At 41.9% G+C, this 19,352-nt stretch overlaps 1 protein-coding gene across 2 annotated transcripts in view; it reads right to left on the reverse strand.

Annotated features, from left to right (window-relative positions):
• The window catches only part of prkar1b (protein kinase, cAMP-dependent, regulatory, type I, beta), a 64,745-nt gene that overhangs the window by 3,046 nt on the left and 42,347 nt on the right, over positions 1 to 19,352 (reverse strand). For both annotated transcript variants that reach the window (XM_051387644.1, XM_051387645.1), the window contains 3 exons: positions 16,257 to 16,415; positions 11,347 to 11,407; positions 8,738 to 8,859 (listed from right to left, as the gene is read on the reverse strand). In XM_051387644.1, coding sequence (XP_051243604.1) covers positions 8,738 to 8,859; positions 11,347 to 11,407; positions 16,257 to 16,415 — 342 coding nt within the window. The remainder of the gene's footprint in view (positions 1 to 8,737; positions 8,860 to 11,346; positions 11,408 to 16,256; positions 16,416 to 19,352) is intronic.

A 19,352-nucleotide genomic window follows, 5' to 3' on the forward strand; every position in this document is an offset into this window, starting at 1 on the left:
AAACACTCACACACTTTCATACAAACACTCCAACACTTAGCATGTTGCAAACACAAACACACACACACACACACACACACACACACACACACACACACACACACACACAACCAGGCAATGATAACAAGTAACACAGATGGATGCAGACTGAAACGCAAACTTGCACGCGGATGCACATACACACATACAGTGAGAAAATCAACAGCTGATGTCTGCTGGACAGCCCGACTGGACCATGCTACGCACATTACCATCGCCCGCTGGATGTTGTGTGTGTGAGTCATCTAAAAAGTATAACGGAGGAAATCTAATTTCCGTTAACTCTGCCCAACAGATGATAACAGTTCATATTGTACTTTGCAGCTGCTGACAAACTTTATGTGTGTCTGAATGAGCATATTTTTGAATATTTATCTTTGCATATGAGCCACTAAATTTCTCAAAATCTTGGCTGTTTGTGTTTTCTGGAACATATGTTTGGCGTGGAGGTAGAATATGTGTTTTTAATGTCTGGACTCGGCTGTAATTGGTAGCAGGTAAAAAATCAGTAGGGGAACTTTCCCAGCGCCTCTTGGACCGTGTCCGTAAAACAGACTTGACCGTTCCAGCACTCTCTCAGTGTCTGTAATCCGTCTCTGCTCCCTCTGCTCCTTCTGCTGACCAGGCTAATAATGCTAAATATGAATATAATGAGCTTTAATGAGAACCCCAAAACTGCCAGCTCTTTGCTGCAGGCATACAAAGGTGAGACTGTGTTTCAGTGAAAGGGATACGTGTGTAACGTACGTGTGAGTTTTTGCTTGAAATGAACTGTGGAGAAGTTGGGGATTCTGTTCAAGTAAGTGGGGCATACCGTGTCTGAGGGATGACCTCCAAGTAATATTTAGCCAAACTGTGCCGTGATGCCATGACCTCCACTCACGCTATACTGCAGAGTGAATTTAGCTGTGGAGTGGGGGCAGTCATACTGTAGCGGACCAAGGCCAAAATACACTATTACCCCTATTATTTTTCTATGTACAACCCCATACTGGCGGTGGCTAGGCACTCGCAGAAGGTCTTTGACGTGTCATATTTCCAGCCTTTTTGCCACTGAAAAATGCATTTTTCTTTCAAGAGAAAAAGCTGATTTGTCTCAATGTCTGTTCAATACAATGTTGGCCCAACTACAGATCGTATTTACTAGTTTGTTGCTTGCTTTTCACAGTAGTTTTCACTGCCTGTAGCTTTACATTTAAAAAAAAATACATAAACCCCAGGCTACCATACCAGCTGCACTTCCTCTCCTCACCTCTTGCTGTCGCTGTCTCTCATGTGTATGTCCATGGCATTTTGTTGTCACGTGCTGTGTTCGGTCGACGCACTTCATTTACTTTGCTTTGGGTTGCTGTCTAAAAAGCTAATTCTGACATAAAGATATAAACTGTGTACTGAAAATAAATTGCCACTGTGGGCAAATTTCTAGCACTTTATATATATTCTTATGTAGCCTAACAGTCCACCTTTAAGTTGGACTTTTGAGGAAAACATACAAGGACTATTTACACAGTATTTAGAATTAGTGGTGACTTGTACTTGGAAAGCGCGTGTATGTGTGTGGTTTTAATGGGTTTTAGATTTATTTGAGATTTGCGGTCAAAATCACTTGTCTACTGCAAGAAATTCGTCTGATTAGGCCTACTGATTAAAGATTAACCAGTCTGAGTCGCTGAACTGATCACCCAAGACATTTATCTGATCACTCCTGAGCACGAGGCAGAAGACTGAACCTCTGGGTCCTAATGCTGCTCCCGACTGCTGCCTAACTCCTTACGAGCAGAGAGGACGCTGGTGTTCACAGTTTGCTTTTGTGGTTGACTAAAATGCTGCTGTGCCTACCAGTAAGGCTTTTCATTGTATACAGTATGACATTTAAGCCGCAATGTGAACACAGCTTGAACGAGCATTACTAGACTGCAGCAAATACAGTCTAAATCACATTGAAAAAAAGGGAAACTAATACTGATTCAAAGACATGGGAGAGATTAGCGTCGATCTCTGTCCATCGAAACTGTACTCTTCCAAAGGCACCCTGGCGACCTAAGGCGCCAACCATAACTGTATAATTAAAAATGGACACAGTCTGCGTGACGTCAACCGTAGGTTTCTAAAGAGCCATTGTGAAGCTCAAAGTGCGGTGGGTCTGGCCGTCGCCATCTTTAGAAGTAGTGAATTGTGCATAACTTTAAGCCTTAACATAATTTAAACAGGCGAGTTATATAAAAATTTACCCCACTTACAGTCATCATGAACGGGGTATTTTGCTATAGAGACAGAGAACTGTTTTAGGGTTACCAGGTTGTAAACATGTTTATTTCTGCTGTAAAGTAGACGTTTTAATATGGGGGCTTGTGGCGATCACTCACTTCTGTAGCCAAACCCAAGTTTTTGTTACTTTCTCTTCATTTGCCAACCACGGGTTTGCCGCTTGGTCCAAACTGTGTGTCACAACGGCCTTTGTTGTTTCTCTCTGCCCTTATTTTTTGTCATCTCTCTGCTGTTCTTAATCTATCCAAATGTAGTGCAAACAAAATGAATATATTTCCTTTCACTACCGTAATATAAGGAGCTGAGTGCTTTGAGATAAACAGCTGGTGGCCCACACATATCTGGTGTCTTCGTCTGCCTTCTTTTTTTTGTGTCTCAAATAAGTCAGATGCTTCATGTCTACCATAATTTATTCAATAAGTGTCTCAGCCCAGTGTAAAAATGTTTTAGTTCTTTTTAATGTTTTTTAATGTGTAAATTGAAAATGTGCAAAAAATAGTAGATGGAAACACGGTTATAAATAGTTATTATTGTTTAATAAAGGTCATTGCATTAACTTTTCATACAGTGACCAAAGAAACAAAACCCTATAAAATGATACCACTGCACCTTCTCCCATGTTTAACCTAAGTGAAAACACCACAGCGGCCACTTTTACTGAACTTTATGACACCGCACCAAACAAGCGGGTTGAGGGCAAACGTGGTATAAAACAGAGATGTGAATGGGGAGAGAACGAGGGGGGTGGGGCAAAGAAGCTCCTGTGTTTACGACCAGTTGATTCCTCTCCTTTCCATTCATGTCCAAACAAAGAAAGTGAGACAGTGCAGCACCGTCAAGTACAGTAGTTCATTCGTGAACATCACCCAGTGTGGTCTAGATAACCATCACACACACTGTACCACCCCAGGGGCAGTGCTCTGCTCCAAAGATATTTCTTTTATAAACATTGAAGATCCTCCTCGCCAGGCTGCCTGACACAGGGACTGGCGACGATAAGACAAAAGGGAAACAAACAGAAAGTATGAATGAATGGATAGTAAATAAACCTCAGACAAACAGAGACAGGAGAGAGGAAGAGTGTGAGGCAGAAGGAAGAAATCATCACTACAACGCGGTACTGCTGGTCAGATAACGCTCCTCACAGTCCTTAACCAAAATGCACATTCACACCCACTCATATCTAAACACACATACCGCCCACAGAGCGTAGCGAGTCGGCTAAGTGGTGACATGTCTAAATGTAGCGTCTTGCATGTAGGAAGTTACTAACCGTTGGATCGACAAACGGGACGAAAAGAAAGAGAGAGAGAAAGAGGCACAGTGAAAGACGGAGGAAGAAAGGTGATATCCTGAGTAGCCTGTTCAGGAGGCCACCCAGTACCAGCAGTGTCTGCATCTTCTCACACACACACACACACACACACACACACCCCCCCACACACACACACACACACACACACACACACACACACACACACACACACACACACACACAAGGATTGCACTCTTGAGAATATGCAATGGCCTATGGGTTGCTTTTCAAAAAGTAATGACTCAAAAAATGGTTTCACCCAATTAAGAGCTGTTAATCTTTTGTGACTGTATGCTTGCACTTAGACAAAAATGGCTTAATTCATTAACTGCATTGATCCTCAGTCTGTAAAAAGCAGCGTTAAGCTCCATTTGCTAAATTGCATTTCAGCACATACGCGTAGATCACACTAATAGGCGATATACTGTAAACAACCCACAGAGGATTTCTCTGTTGTGTGACCCACAGGGACCCTTTGGATACCCTCAGTGTGATTACTTTTGTGTGGGGTCAAAGGACAAATATGAAATCACACATTGAGTTGTTGTTTAGATTGATTATTGGGGAGACGAGAGTTAAAGCATTAGCAGAGAAGGCGAACAACCCTCACATGATTTCACTGACTTTTCATCTTACGGTTGACAGGCAGGTGTCAACGCGAGTCACATGACTTAGACTCCAGTCATAAGCCTGACTGACTTCATTTCAAAATCAAAAAAGACTTGTAACTCGAGTTTGACTTTAACACAAATGACTTGATTTGATTACTTAAGGATTTTAAATAAGATGAATAATAAAATGATAAATGATAAAATAATGTCTGATTCGTTAATTGGCAACAAATCATCTTTTAATTTCCCTCACAATGCATCCATTGTACTTTGACTCACTCTGACAGCAGCATGAGCAGAATGGAAAGGTGAGTTTGGCTTTGCAGACCAGCAGACGGGCAACAGACGATCTCACATATAATCACATTCAGATGTAAATACTTTGCTGTGGTCAACAGAAAACAGACGGAAACTTATTTGGCACAGGAAAGTGGAAGTAATGAAGCTGGAAGAATGAGTAAAATGTTCAGATTAAAGTAAATGTACTAACTGGTCGATGTTTAATATGAAAGAAAGCCATGCAGTGATTTGTTTAGGACGTAAAACACAAAGTGTTGGTCTCCAATTAAAATCACTGGGAGTTTAAGATAAGTGGAGGTTATCTCAGTGAATCCCTGACAAATGCTTGAAACTTTTATAAATTTGTTTGGATCCTTTTCTTTTTTTCCTCACACACTGTATGCGAAAGGTTTTGCTGATTATTCATGTATTCACTGATACATGATGAAAATATGAGGAGAGAGACAGTTCTGACAGGTAGGATTATTACTGTCAGTTTGGGAGAAAACATTTCGTAGACTGATCCGACATGAGACAAATTATCTTAACAATGTGAAATTGATTCATTTGCAGTATTTCATACTTTGTTAAATTGCTTTTATTGGATTTTTTTTTACACAAGGTTACTTAGAATGAGTTGACCTTGATTTGTAATGGGATTTTTTGCAATTTTCACTTTTCAAACATTGTTACATCCATCATAAAATCAGCAAAATCCCGGGACTGGTTAACAATAAACTTTAAAAATGGCACTTCATATCAAAAAAAAGTTGCTGACCCCTGACCTACAGTAAGAAGCAGCAAATCCAACATGCTTGTCTCTTTTCAACACCATGTTTCACAACTCTCACCGACATCTGCTTCATCTGATATTCAACAAGCTTCCTTATCCCTCCTTATCCCTCCTTTGCCCTCCTTTCATGTGCACCATTTGAGGTGGCAGCGGTGAGACCACAGATAACAGGGTGCTGGGGTGTATGAGCATGAGCATGAGGAAGAAAGAGTGCGCATAGTGGGTGAGTAGGAGCATAAGCCCAGAAGAAAGGAGGAAATGGAGGAAAGAGAGAGGAAGGAGGGGATTGCAATTGAAGGTGAGGCTTCACGGCCCCAGAGTTCTGTAAAGGCTTGTTTGTACAGTGTGAGAAAAAAATGTAAACATGCCACATTTGATTAGGGCCCCGTTCCTCCTGGCAGGCAAAGAAAGTGATGTCTCTATACCTCCCTTTTGTTAATCCTTCCCATCAGCAGCACGTAATTAGTGATTGTGGGATTTGTCTTTGGCTGATGGTCCAAAAACCACAGAAACAACAAAGAGTGAGAAGAGACAGAGGAAGAGGGAGGCGGAGGAGTGAGGAGGAGAGAAATGGGAGAGTTTTGACTGAACTAAACACTGACGTCTCAACCTGGTTTATTCAAAAGAAATAAAGGTGTGCAAATGAAGAAAAAGAGAGGATGGCGAGGTAGGAAAGTTGTAGCGAGACTGATGTCACTCGTCTCGCACCTTACTTATGGCCCTTTTTGAATCAGCTTCTCTCTCCCTGTAAGTCCCTCCCTGCCCTCTTTGACTCATCCTTCTCTCTCTCTTTCTCTCCCTGGTCTCCTCCCTAGAGGCTGGGTCTCCTGACCCCGTGTGAAAGTCAGCAGCACACATTCCACCACAGTCCACCCTGCTCTGGGAAAGTCAGGCCCTGCTGCATGAGACGGAGAGAGAGAGAGAGAGAGAGAGAGAGAGAGAGAGAGAGAGAGAGACAGAGAGAGAGAGACAGACAGACAGAAAGAGAGAGAGGAAGGGAGGGACTGAAAGAGCTTATAAGAAAATGGAAGATAGACGGGAGAAAGGGATTAAGAAAGGGTGATAGAATTAAAGAGGAAGCAGCAGTGAGGTAAAAAAGATTATTCATTATTAGGAAGAGAGTGGGAAAGTTAGCCCTCTTCCTCAGTGACGAGTGTGGATGTGATGATGCGAACGACGAGGCTCACAGTGTCTGCTGTGACACTCTCTTCCTTTCCCTCTTTCTGCTCCGTCTCTCCATCCCATAATCCCCCAGATTCCTATGCGTATTTTGCCTTTCTCCTCTCTAGGATGTACAAGTCTCAGACTGATGAGTCATGCATTGCTAAAGTAACTGCTATATTTGTGTCCTAAACCCCAACAGGATTCATTTTCTGCATAGTCAAAGTGGCTTTTAAAGGATTTCTGTAGCTTCAGGAGGCTTCAATTGGAGGCTTCAAAACTGACCAAAACTGGTCAGATAATGTGAGGTGAACATAAGATATATACAGTGCAGTCTATAAATATTTGGACAGGGATACATTTTTATTTACTTGGCTTAGTCTTCTATCACATTTGATATGAAACAATGGTCCATGAGGTAGAGCCATTGAAGACATAAAATATTACTCTTATATATAATAAATATAAAAAAGCTGAATTCACAAGTGAAAAAACACCCCCTTCTTCAATTGACAAAAATTGGATTGCGGCCTCCGATAGCACAATGAATTGCACATCACTTACGACCGCCATCTTTTCCCCCATCTCAAGGTCTGATTCACAAAAGATATCACACTAATGATATTACAGCGCAAACACGGCCATTAAGTTATGGAGCTGACTATCTTGTTTTGCATCTGGTAAATGTTTATGTGCAACTTTCTGTAGTGGTCGCAGCAACATTTGTTCTTAAATGTAGAGAAGTAGCAGATCACATAACATTGTTGAGCAAATCATGCTATGGGCACATGGAGAGCTGTTTTCTCTCCTGTATATAACCACTGCTTTACAGTCGTCTCCACTTCCCAGCAGTAGGTTTTATGTTGTTTTACCGTTTCATGCCCTCATGGTGACTATGAGGTATTGTATTGTCTGTGCTATTGGTGTGCATATCATGTACTGTGAGCTGTAATAGCTCCTGGCTGGCTTGCTACAATCATTGCTGCCAAGATCACATCATGATCTTTATTTAATTCACTGGATTTATGACTCTTCTTACATTGTTACATTGCACAAGTGACATTGTCTTGCTTTAACTGGAGTGTAATTTTGATATTATCATATTTTAATTCTTTGCAATCAATGACTCTTGCCAATGCGTCTTGCCTGGTAATGCACTTCCAGGGCAGCACTGTAGCTGTCTTCAGTTTTCGCTTTCTTCAGAGGCACTTTTCACGTTTCATGTTCAGTCTGGATTTCAGCAAGTAAAACACAAGCTAAGTTGGATTTATTGGGGAATATACATAAAATAGTGGCCCCACAAGTGCTAAACCATTCAACCAATATGGATGCGACCACCATCAAATGTTTTGAATTGAAAGTCCGAACTTTAACCTCAAATGTGCTGGATTAGGGTCAAAACAAAAGGAAATAAATCACTGTTCTAATACTTAGGGGCTGCAGTGTATATCTTCGAAGAGAGGCAAACCTAGGAGAGTGAGAAAATGGATGAAAGAAGGATGGAGAGGAGGTGTGTTGTGCTGGAGGGGCGCAGGTGGAACAGAGAGAACGAGAGCGAGCCAAAAGAGGGATGAGGAGCAACACATCACTCAGCACCTTTGATAAAATCCTCCTCCTGTGGCGTAACCACACCTAACCGCTCCCATGTACTGTAACCAAGTCCCTGCTCTCAAGGACTATTGTTGCACACATAATTAGACGGACAGAGCAAGTGACAGAGGGACTAACCTTCAACCATGACAATGAGAGGGGAAAGAAGGGAGGAAAGGACAAAACCACAGCAGATTGCGGCCCCACCCCCTCTAGACTGGGCCCTCTTGACTTGACCCTGGTGAAAGCTGTGTAAGTATGGAGTTAATCAAAAGTGTGTTAGGATGACAGGCAGGGGGCCCTTCATGAAGCTGCACCAGGGGCCCCAGCTCCACAAAGCCTCCAGTGTGAGGGGGGGGTGGGGGGTGGGGGGTTGAAATTGTGGAGGTTGTCTGTCTGCTGGTGGCAATAAACTGGGATCAGTTCCGACCCCAAAGAGCCCACCAACGTCTCTGCATGATGATGTGTACATCAACCACCCGAGTGCCCACCTGATGACACATACACAGTCTTGGGCCCCATATGTCAACGCATACAGTTTACAGGAAATGTGACAGTAAAAGAAAGTGTACCACACATCCTGTCTTACTCATCCAAGTACTACTTTGTCTACAAGTCAGAGCAGTAACACAGCACAGAGATTCTCACAAACACACACCTAGGCCCTCTCACAGACTTTACCTCTGTAATAATGAAGAAGTCATCACCAGGTTCTCCTTGCACCACTATCTTCTCTCCGTCCTCAAACTGGACGGGCTCCAGAGCATCGGCCACCGTCAGACGTTCCCACTTATCCAAAGACTCTGTGAATGGAAAATACATACAGATATGTAAGAACAATGTGTTATTTACACTGATGATGAATGCAACAGTAGATACAAAAATATGGTTGTGTTTGTGTGCATTCCATGGTCTGAGAGGATGTCTCTTGCTCAAGTCCAGTAAGCTGGTGGGAACGATAATTCCTACCTTGGGCTAATCCAATCATTCATCAGGGACCATTACATTTTAGATCCCCCTGCCTCCTCCCTCCTCCCATGGAGCCTCATGGAGCTAAAACACCTTGAAACTAACCCCTGAATCTTTAAGACCTCAGCTCTACTGATCCTGTGGTGTGCTGACAGAGAGCTGTCCTCTTTGAGGTTAGTTCAGGTCTGACCATACAAAGTTTTCTCCAAAACAAAGTCAGGTATCCTCGAGAGGAGGCTCCCTCAGGGTAAATTGGTGTAGATAAGAGCATCTGCTTGGTGCTTGTAAAAGTGAATATGTATAGGATGAACTTACAGTGCAAATAATAGTGTTTGTTCAGTGTCTGAGATACACCTAAAGGATTAGGAAGATAAAACTGAATATTTGCCTTCTGTTATTGTAAAATGTGTACAGTATGTTCAGTTACATTCCAGAAACAGGGTTTATAATTGTACAGGCTGTAATAATAAAGTTCAGATTAAATTACCTTAAATGGAATCCAATGAAACATTAAAATTAATTTAAATTAAATAAAAAACGACAAACTTCGGAATAGATATTTATTTGCAGGAACATGAAGAAAATTTGTGAATGAGTCCGACCAAAACCTGTGATAAAATCTATCTTTTTCACTTTTTTTGTTGACCCTGAAAGCCAGTGGCGACAGCTGTCTTTCCGACCATCCAACCACATGTACAGTGACGTGGTTAGCCCGGGATATTTCTAGAAGCTGTTGGTATTCACACAGAAACCAAAAACACAGACGGTCACACATCCTCACTGGGAGAAATGTTCCAACCAACAAAGTTTTCAGCAACTAAGAACTATTGATATTTATAGAAAGAGGGCCCACTAACACCTAAATGCCTCCACGTAGAAGATCTGACAAATGAGCTCATCCTGCTTTTACAATTCAGCAGATTACCATTCCCTAATCTTAATGGTCTATACATCTACATGTGGAATGTGACTTATCTGCAGTGAAAACACTCCTCATCTCTAGCTTTGTCTAGATAAAAGGGTGATTCAGTGTTTTGATTTGACTAAGACGTGAGTTAGAGGCGTAAAACTACAGCAGAATCTCTTTATCTGAGACTATTGTCTCCTGATGTGCTCAGTAACCGATCCCAGTGTGTGTCTATTTGTGTTTGTGTGCGTGTATGTGTGTGTGTGTGTGTGTGTATTTAGGATTAACTAAGGTGAAGTCTGGTTGATTGGAGGTGTCCAGTGTCCCTCCGGTGGGGCCGTGGTGTCTGCCGGCCCCAGATGGATGTCCTCTGTCTGGCTGCAAGCTAAAGGCAGCAGGTCCTATAGTAGTGATCCCTAACAGCTCGGCATGTAACACGATACACAAATGTGCTGACTAAAGAACCTAAATTTCACGCTTCGCAGGGCCTGCACCCACTTGGGTCACCTTGGTACACACATACATAGTACGCACACAGGTTATTGGCCATTGGGACGATGAAGCCTCTCTGTGTAGGCAACAAAGAACATGTTGTTTTTTCCCCCTTCACTCCTTGACATCAAGGGCTTGTACCCAATTTCGTGGTTATCTCAAAAATCAAAGACAAACAAAAACACTCCCGCCTCCTACCCCTCCTCCAATTCAAAGAGGTAGAGCGGAGCACCAGAGCGACAGAAAAGAGGAATGAAGAGAGGAAAAGCATTTCGAAGAAGGAGGCGGGCGTTTGAATACAGGCCCCAACAAGGCTGTCAAAAAGGGAGACGTAGAAGAAAGGAGGTGATTGAAAAGAGAGTAGATCTTGCGGCGACGTTCTCCTAAGACCTGAATTGAGTGTATGTGTTTACTCAGCCAGCTAATAACTCTGTACAGGGGGCATGGCCTTATTCTATACACCACACACACACGATCAAGTGGAAGGGGATGAGATGTCAGTTCCAATTGCAACTCGTTTTGAAAGTCTGAATGAATCTCATTCCCAATTCCTCCAAACTCAATGGCCTGTGTAGGCTGCTGTTATCCAAATTCCAGTAGGAAAATAGAAGCTTAGCTTAACTCCCTATTCTTTAATTGTCCACACAGAGACATTGCAGAGTGTGACTGGCTTTAGTATGAACAGTGCGAGAAGATTAGGACTGTACACACAGACCTTACTCAGCTATGGGCCTTGTGTGACAACGTGTGCCTGTGTTTATGTGGGCTAAGCTACAGTATATGTTGCACTCGGCAGATTTAACTGCCTGCACTCTGGACTCTCTGACCCGGTGTTTAAAATGAATGCGTAACATGGCATACACGTGCAAGCACACTGCGTTCATTATGTGATATATTTTGATACATATACACACAGACTTACCAAGGATGGAGACCTTGCTAAGGAACTCTTCATACATCTTTCTCTTTCTCAGTGTGCTGCCCTGGAAGACAAAAAGAGGAGACACATTCACCGTTACACACACTCTCTGTCAAATTGTATGACAGCGCTCCACTTTTACCAGAACAATGATCACTGTGATTATTCTGCAAAATATTGTGATCAGAATTATTTGGTTTTGAGAAACAGAACCAATTAGATTAGATCAGTAAAAACACTGTTAAAATAGTAGCAACTAAAGGTATTACAGTGGCTCTAATCTAAACAAATTCAAGTAATTACTACTTTGGCGAGTTGCTAAGACATAGTCTAAAAAAACTGTTCTTGTTTGTTTTCAGAGTTTAAATTAAGAGCATCATTAAATGACAGACAATGATCCATCTTTTGGAAGTGAAACCTTGCTTTCACACCGATACTCTTTTTTAGAGATTTATTGCACTTCTCCTGTTATCATGTTTGACAATATATAGTCAGTTTCTTTCTTTTTCAGGTTTTTATTTTACTGTAACACATCAAGTGTAACAAAAGCATTTTATAAACCAAAACTGGTCTTTAAAGCTCAAAACTTAACAAATATCACTCCTGCCGAATGTCAAAATTATAATATATGGAAACTTAAATCAAAATTGCACTATTGGATGATTAATTGTGTAGACATACACTGTACATAGTTCATGGGGTCATACTTATGGAGGTGTGTATAATTTGTGCGGTAATGTTCCTCGCATGTGTGTGTCTCTGTGTGTGTGTGTGTGTGTGTGTGTGTGTGTGTGTGTGTGTGTGTGTGTGTGTATGTGTGTGGCCCACCCCACCCACCAGGCAGGGGACTTTCCCCTCTCTGCCATGAACATCAGGTGCTTCCTGACAAGTCTGGACCCAGAGGACCCCCTTCCCTAAACTGCATTTCTCTTTTTTTTCCCCCTCCTTCATTGCACAGAACCACTCAGAGAGAGCGGGTACATAAAGAGAAACAGAGAGGGTGAGGAGAGACGATCTTGTCCACCCCGTGTCTGCCTCTGCATATGGAAATGATATATTGAGGCTTGGGGTGTCTTTAGTGCATAAGTGCCTGAGTCCCGCTGCTGCCTCTAATTTCATATAATTTCACATTTTGTCTTAAAAGGAGAGAAAATGTTCCCAAGTGAGCCAACGTCAAACTCAAAATCGTAAACAACTTGATTAAAGGAATTCTAGCCTGCATTGCCTCCCTCCTGGATAAATGATTCAAGTGTGTGTGTGTGTGTGTGTGTGTGTGTGTGTGTGTGTGTGTGTGTGTGTGCGGAGCATGCAGTCTGTTTTTAGTTCTGCCACTTATGTTTCGCTGCTGTCTCTGCAGAGACGAAACTTCATGCTCATTAAGCAAGCAAATACAAACATTCACACATGTATATACTCTAACCTCACAATCTCACACACACACGCACTCCACTTTCTACAGCGATGTTGAGTTGGTCTCTTGATTTCATAGCCTCCCCATAGAGCTCCTCTGACAGGCTTGCTGAGCTTAAAGGCTTACCATGCGAACATAACATTACATTACACAGCAGGTCTGATTTATGCCACTGGTGTAAGAAGGGCTGGGTGGGCCAGAGTAATGTCACCAGCAATAGGAGTTTACTGGGTAGGATGGAATGAAAATGATACTTTTCTAAATTTCTGATTCTAAAATTTCAAGTTATCATTCATTTTGTTGGTGCACATCTTTTTTTTCTCTTTGCATTCTTTTCTATCTGCATCTGTCCTAACCTTCCTGTCTACTTGGGAGGGCCTGAGCACATGTTTCATGTACAAAACTCCCCTACTCCTGTTGGCCCTAATGTGTTCGCTCCTCCTGCGGTTAAAGATGAACCAGCCTCTGTGTCTGCTTGCTGTCTTTGAGGCAAATCATCAAAGAGTTGAGGTGTGGAGCGAAGCCAGACTAAACCAACCGTACCTTACGCCTCATCCTCATCACCTTCATCTCTGTCCAATGCGAAACACATACAACGCCCCCCCACCCAAAATCCCTCCTCATTTCTGGGTATCATTTCTCCTTGTCTCCTTTGGTCTTGTGTTCTGTTTGTTGACAGTGGCCTGTCAGTTTGTTAATGGCTTTGTCTGTAGCTCTCCGTGTTTAAATACCAAGATGACAAGGTGGGTATTGTTTGACTGGCGGCTACACAATGGAGGGAGTGTATTTATCAAAGGGAATGGTATTACATTGTTTACTAAATGCACTCCTGGATAAGGAGGAGAGGAGGATGTGGGGGTTAAGGTGGTTTTAAAGGGCCGCCTTGGCTCTGATATTATATGACAAATTTACTGACATTGTGTCATCAGCGTGCTCAGTGGTTGAAACTATTTGAAGACCAGTTTTGATGATGCTGACTATGGCATATGTCATGTATGTGTCATGTGTCATGTTTTGACATTTAATGGTGATGTAAGGTACAACAGGTGATGTCTGCAAAGGCACATGCAAACATGTAGGTGCTGTTAAATATGGCAGGAATTTAATATTTTCATTCTCGATTATTCTGTTAATAACTTTTTTGGTAAATTGGTTAATCGTTTAGTCAAATAATTGTGAAAAATGCCCCTCATACATATTGAGGACCATTCAAATGTCTTGTTTTGTCCATACAAAGTCTAAAACCAGAAGATACCATCACTCAATTTACAATATAGAATGCAGAGAAGCAGGAAATCTTCACATTTGAAAAGTTTGATGTTATTCATTATTCAACGAGAAATTGATTTAGTTCTTCGCTAGAACAAGTCAAAAGGGCTTTGATTTTTACATTACAAATAACTTAGATAAATAAATAAAGATATTAGATAAATTGCCATAATGGAACTTTATCATTTGCAACCAGCAAAAGTCGATAACTTTTGACTGACAGTTGCTCAAGATTTTGTTTCTTGAAATACCATTGCTAAGAATATGTCAAAATCCGGCAGAGAAGCAGGACAGGAGAGACGCAGATGTGCAAACAGTGAAACTGTTGGTAGCGGCAGCACACCTTCCCGAGCTCCTAACTAACTAGCTGCAGACACAGGCACTCAGCATAATTTTACTGGGAAACACACATACATACTTAGACACACAGAGAATGCTCATTGTGTTGGCCTAAGACGTTGCCAGAATACCACACTTTATAAAAACAGCTTTACAAATCATTGACAGCAGTAATTAACTACAGGTTCACATAATTGAATTCTGCTTCACCCCGTCTCCCCTCCTGCTGCTGCTGCTGGAAGGAACGAAGGAATGAGAGCTGGAGAGAGAGAGAGAGACAGAGAGAGAATCCTCTCAAAGAAAGGTTACCAGGGCAGACTGCGCCCTCAGTTAAACTATGTGCTTAAGAGGTGACATGAGTGCTGGGCAGGCCAGTGCCAACTTTACACTGAGCTGAAAGGTCCAAACACAGACCTTCCATCTCCGCGGGTTCAAACGGTTTGACACAGAGCAGAATTCTCACTGCTGATGAATGCTTAGATGCATACGGGTGTTTGGAAGATTAATTGGAGGCCATCTAATTTATCTGGAGTAAGGTGTTATGAAGATTTAAGTATTTAGTTGGGCATGGAGACTCATATAGACACACACAGTAATTAGTATTTCCAACAGCACCCAAAATGTGTGTAGGTGTGTGTGTGTGTGAATCGGTATGACAGCTAGGGCAGAGCACCTTGTGTTTTCAGTTTAAACATTTAGACATTCCTGCAAGATAAGCTCCTGGAGCGGGAAGTGTGTGTAGAGGCATTAGTGTTGACCCTCACTCTCCTCCACATCCCTCCCTTTTTTTCACTCTTTTCACCTTTCTTCATCTAGTGACAGATCTAGAGAGACGTTAAAAGAGGAGAATGAACCCGGTGGTGAAAGTGTTTTTTGTGTTTGTGTGAACGCACATGTGTGTATATGCTGAGTGTAAAAATTTTAAAACCAACTGTTTTAAGGAGTCTTAAGTGGTTGAGTGGGAGAAAACATTGCGAAAGTGAAGGACTACAAATGATAAGAGTGTATGGGAGATTTTTATTATATGTACATCATTCTTAAGAGTATTTCTGTGTGGTGTCGAAGTGTGTGTGTGTGTGTGTGAGTTTGAGGTTCGATAATTCACATTTTAACAGCGTAATGAAGGATCTTTGTAAACTGGGGCATAGGGAAAATTTCTGCTAGGGAATAATGTCATCGTGTGTCCCCAGGTGTTGGACAGTTCTCCCTGCTGCATGCTAAATGTGAATGTGTTTGTTGGAGTTACAAGTTGAGGTGCATGACGCATGCTAATGCAGCCTTATAACTGTGCATGTGTTATAACAATGCTTATGGGCATTACAGAATTCTGTAGCCTCCTCTCTGAGAACAGGACACCTAATTCATTACCTTTCATACATCTAATCGCAGCAGGATTAAAGGTTCCCTGCAGAGTTTTTGACCTAAGAGGCACAATGGAGCTGTTTTTTTTATGAGTGGTTCACTGTTTTGTTTATGTCATGCACGCGTACAAGGACTCTAATGTCGGGCAGGTGATGCGATACACAGTCCTGCCAATGGTTTTAAACTATTCCGCAGATCCACAGGTGGTAGTAACACAACAACATATACTGTAATGCATCGGCAAAGACAGGGCAGAAGAAGACTGCAAACAAGTAAACATGGATATAAACAATGCAGGATTTTAAATACTTTGGAAATACTTTGCAAATGTTTTATGAGATGGAAATACATTCAACACGTGTTTGGACCTCAAGGATACACAAAGTGAGTTTTCGAGAGTAACACTGAATGTAAACAACACTTTTGTTTGTTTACGAGAAAACTCCACAGGGCACCTTTAAAGTAGACCTGAAATAATGGCTACCAGCCATGCTGCAACAGAGCATTAGCCCGAGTGTGATGAAGTTCATACCATGAGGATGCGCCGGTAGCTGTCTCGGTCGATGCCCCACAGTTTAAGATCAGTCTTGGCCTTGACGGTGGCAGCTCTGGGAGTCCCATAGATCAGGGCCAGTTCTCCGAAACTACCTCCTTCTCCAATACTGGTCACCCACTCCCCGTTCACATACACCTGCAGACAGAAGGAGGAAAAACCGTGATGGACAGGGTGTTACATGAAATTAAATGCGTCTGAAGAATCTCAATCGTTGCTGGGTAGACTGGGCAGAATTAAATTTTTTCTGTCATTTCAACTTCTTCACCTATCCCGAAACACCTTCCCCTACCCTTCTCATCCCTCTCTCCCTCACCTCAGTTTCTGGGCCATTTGATATGCTCACTAGGCTTGTCCCTAAGCATTTGATCCTCACTAAGCCCTCAAATGAGACCCTCTAAAAGGCCCTCTATCCCTCCTATCTCTCCATCCTTCCTTTTTATTTTCCTCTGTCTTGTCTTGTTAGGAACTTCCCTTTGATTTGGGAGTGATGGAGGACGGACTTTGTGGGTTTACTCTCTAGATCTAAAACACATATAGGCACTCACATGCTTGTTCACCGGCATGCACACGCACACACATGCACAGCTCTATTTAGGCCAGCCACTATAGTTCTACAGACAATACAACCTTATTGAGACTCATTCAGGCCGTCTCTGGGGCCGTTACGGTTTCACCTGTCGACACACTATCCACTATCTTGTTGACTTAATAACACAGAGAGAAAGGAGGGGAGAGAGGGAGGGAGGGGGCAGGGTTTATCCCTCCGGTGGCTGTGAATTGCCAGAATTGTTGCAAGCCATTATCCAAGGTTCAGAATAGACCACAGGGGACTCATCCTTCACTATAAACTGGGGTGGCTTCAAAGAGATGCAGAGTGCTGGCTATGGTTACGTCAAGTTTAGAAGGACAATCATACGAGTGTTGCAAAGTGTTACATCACAGCATACAGGTAATAGCATTTTTCACTCTGCAGTTTTCCGTTCCAGTCATCAAGTATCTCCTGACCTGCAGGTCTTTGTTCAGTCTTGGATGCTGTACATTCGATCCTATAAGGTTCCACATATACTTTGCTGTAGCTCCTGGTCAGGTAGAGCTGTTTCAAATGCTCAAACAATCAGCATTGCATCCTAACTGAGTCAGGTATGCAAGAGTGAAGCTGGAGAAACTTGCAGGAAAGGTGGTCCATAAGGACTGAAATTGGAAACACTGTATCGAGTCAGCACTGCCAGGAAGGTAAAATGGAGTTCATGATGAAAAAGATTGAAACAATTCGGGTCTTGAACAATGCATGCTGGCTTGCAGCTGTCACTGAATTTTCAATATGTGAATATCTACAGCAAACTGTATGTGCCTGCTGGTAATTAAGAAGCAACAAATCAAAAGTACTGGAAGGTGGATGAGCAGGCAGTGTTGCTGTGTATTCCTGTTTGTAGTTACTGGAAGTGTGTTTCTCTGTGCATAGCCACGAGCAGTATAAGTGTGTGTCAGAGAGGCTCTGTTTCTATTGTCTATTTCATTTTTTTCCTTAATGCCATATCTACTCTAATAATAATACAATTAAACCATCTTTTACAAAATAATTGCTTTCATTTAAGGTAAAAGTGAATTATCTTAAGACCTTTGCTAACGAAATGTCAGATATAATCTCTTGTGATTAAAATATACCTGGTAACACTTTACTTTAAGTCCCTCTACTTAGCATTCATAAGCAGTATGCAAACATTTAATAATGATTTATTAAATACTATAATATGTCTGTCTTTGTAAGCAGATATAAGGACATTTTTAAGTGTTTATCAATGTACAGTGTTTGTATTCAATTATTATTTCTCCTACGAAGACATAGTATATATAATTACAACTTAGTTTTAATATATTGTCTATAGTTATGGGTGCACACAAGAAGTGTTATAGTTGTCGATAAATACATGAATAAACACAAACATCTGCTTAAAACTACATTTATTATACTGCTTATAAATGCTAAATAGGGGGACTTAAAGTGTTACTAGATAATATTTAATAAAAAATAGCATTTTTTTTCAACAAGATCATTTTGCTTTTTGGAATGAAAGCTTTAATTTCCTTTGTGGTGCACCCATATAAATACAGGCCAATGTCTGTAAGTGAATACATTTGTGCAGACATGGAGGGGTGTTTACATCAGTGGCAGTGGTTGTCAGCTTTCAGGCAGTTTATTGGATGCCAGCAGATTTACACCCCTGTCTAATGAGAGACATCTCCACACTTTAATAACCTCGGCACTGAGCTTGAAGTAGTTTAGTGCCTGAGCTGTGGCTGGGAGGCAGCAACTGTCTGTAGAGATAGAAGGGGTGGGTTGTAGGGTGAGGTGAAGGAGTCATAGATGAGGAGGGGTGAGGTTAGGGATAGGGTCTTCCCCCGAACTTGGGTGCAGAATGATCGGATCCTGGCTGTGGAAGCAGACGCCTAAGATTCATCGATCGGAGACAGAGAGAAGCTGAAGTCCCAGCCCAGAGCGGGCCAGACAATAAAGACATAGCTGTTTTTCCACTAAATTATCTCTAATCAAGAATGTGTTATCAACAGAGGGCGTTGCACAATGTACAACAACCTGAAGAATATGACACGCCAACTGTTTTTTGGAAGAAACCTATTGGGTTCCAAACCAATTTATTTTTGGTTGAAATGCTCCGAATGGCTCAAAACTAGGTGCGTGAACAGGAACGGAGCCGGTTCCCTGTTGGTGGAAAAGGCCTAAAAGTGCTGTAACTGCTGAACAGAGCACCAGTTTGAGTTAAGGTTATACAGTTTAGAGAGGGTTGTAAGGACCAACTTGTGGTAAAAGGACAGGCTGTTCCTCACACCCAAATTGAACAAGTGGTTTCAACACACCGACTGGTTGTAAATGGACAAGCCACAGACTGTAAGATAAGTGGTGAAAACAAAAACAGTGTTTCCCACTAAAAAGCCTCTATTGTGAGAACAAGATTATCATACACTAAATATCAGATCTTACACAAGACTCCCTAACAGCTAAGGAAAATAACAATCATGGAAGGAAAAAAAAGAGAACATTCGCTTTGTTCAATT

The sequence above is a fragment of the Dicentrarchus labrax genome, unplaced genomic scaffold, assembly GCF_905237075.1.
Source record: "Dicentrarchus labrax unplaced genomic scaffold, dlabrax2021, whole genome shotgun sequence".
Classification (NCBI taxonomy): Eukaryota; Metazoa; Chordata; class Actinopteri; family Moronidae; genus Dicentrarchus; species Dicentrarchus labrax.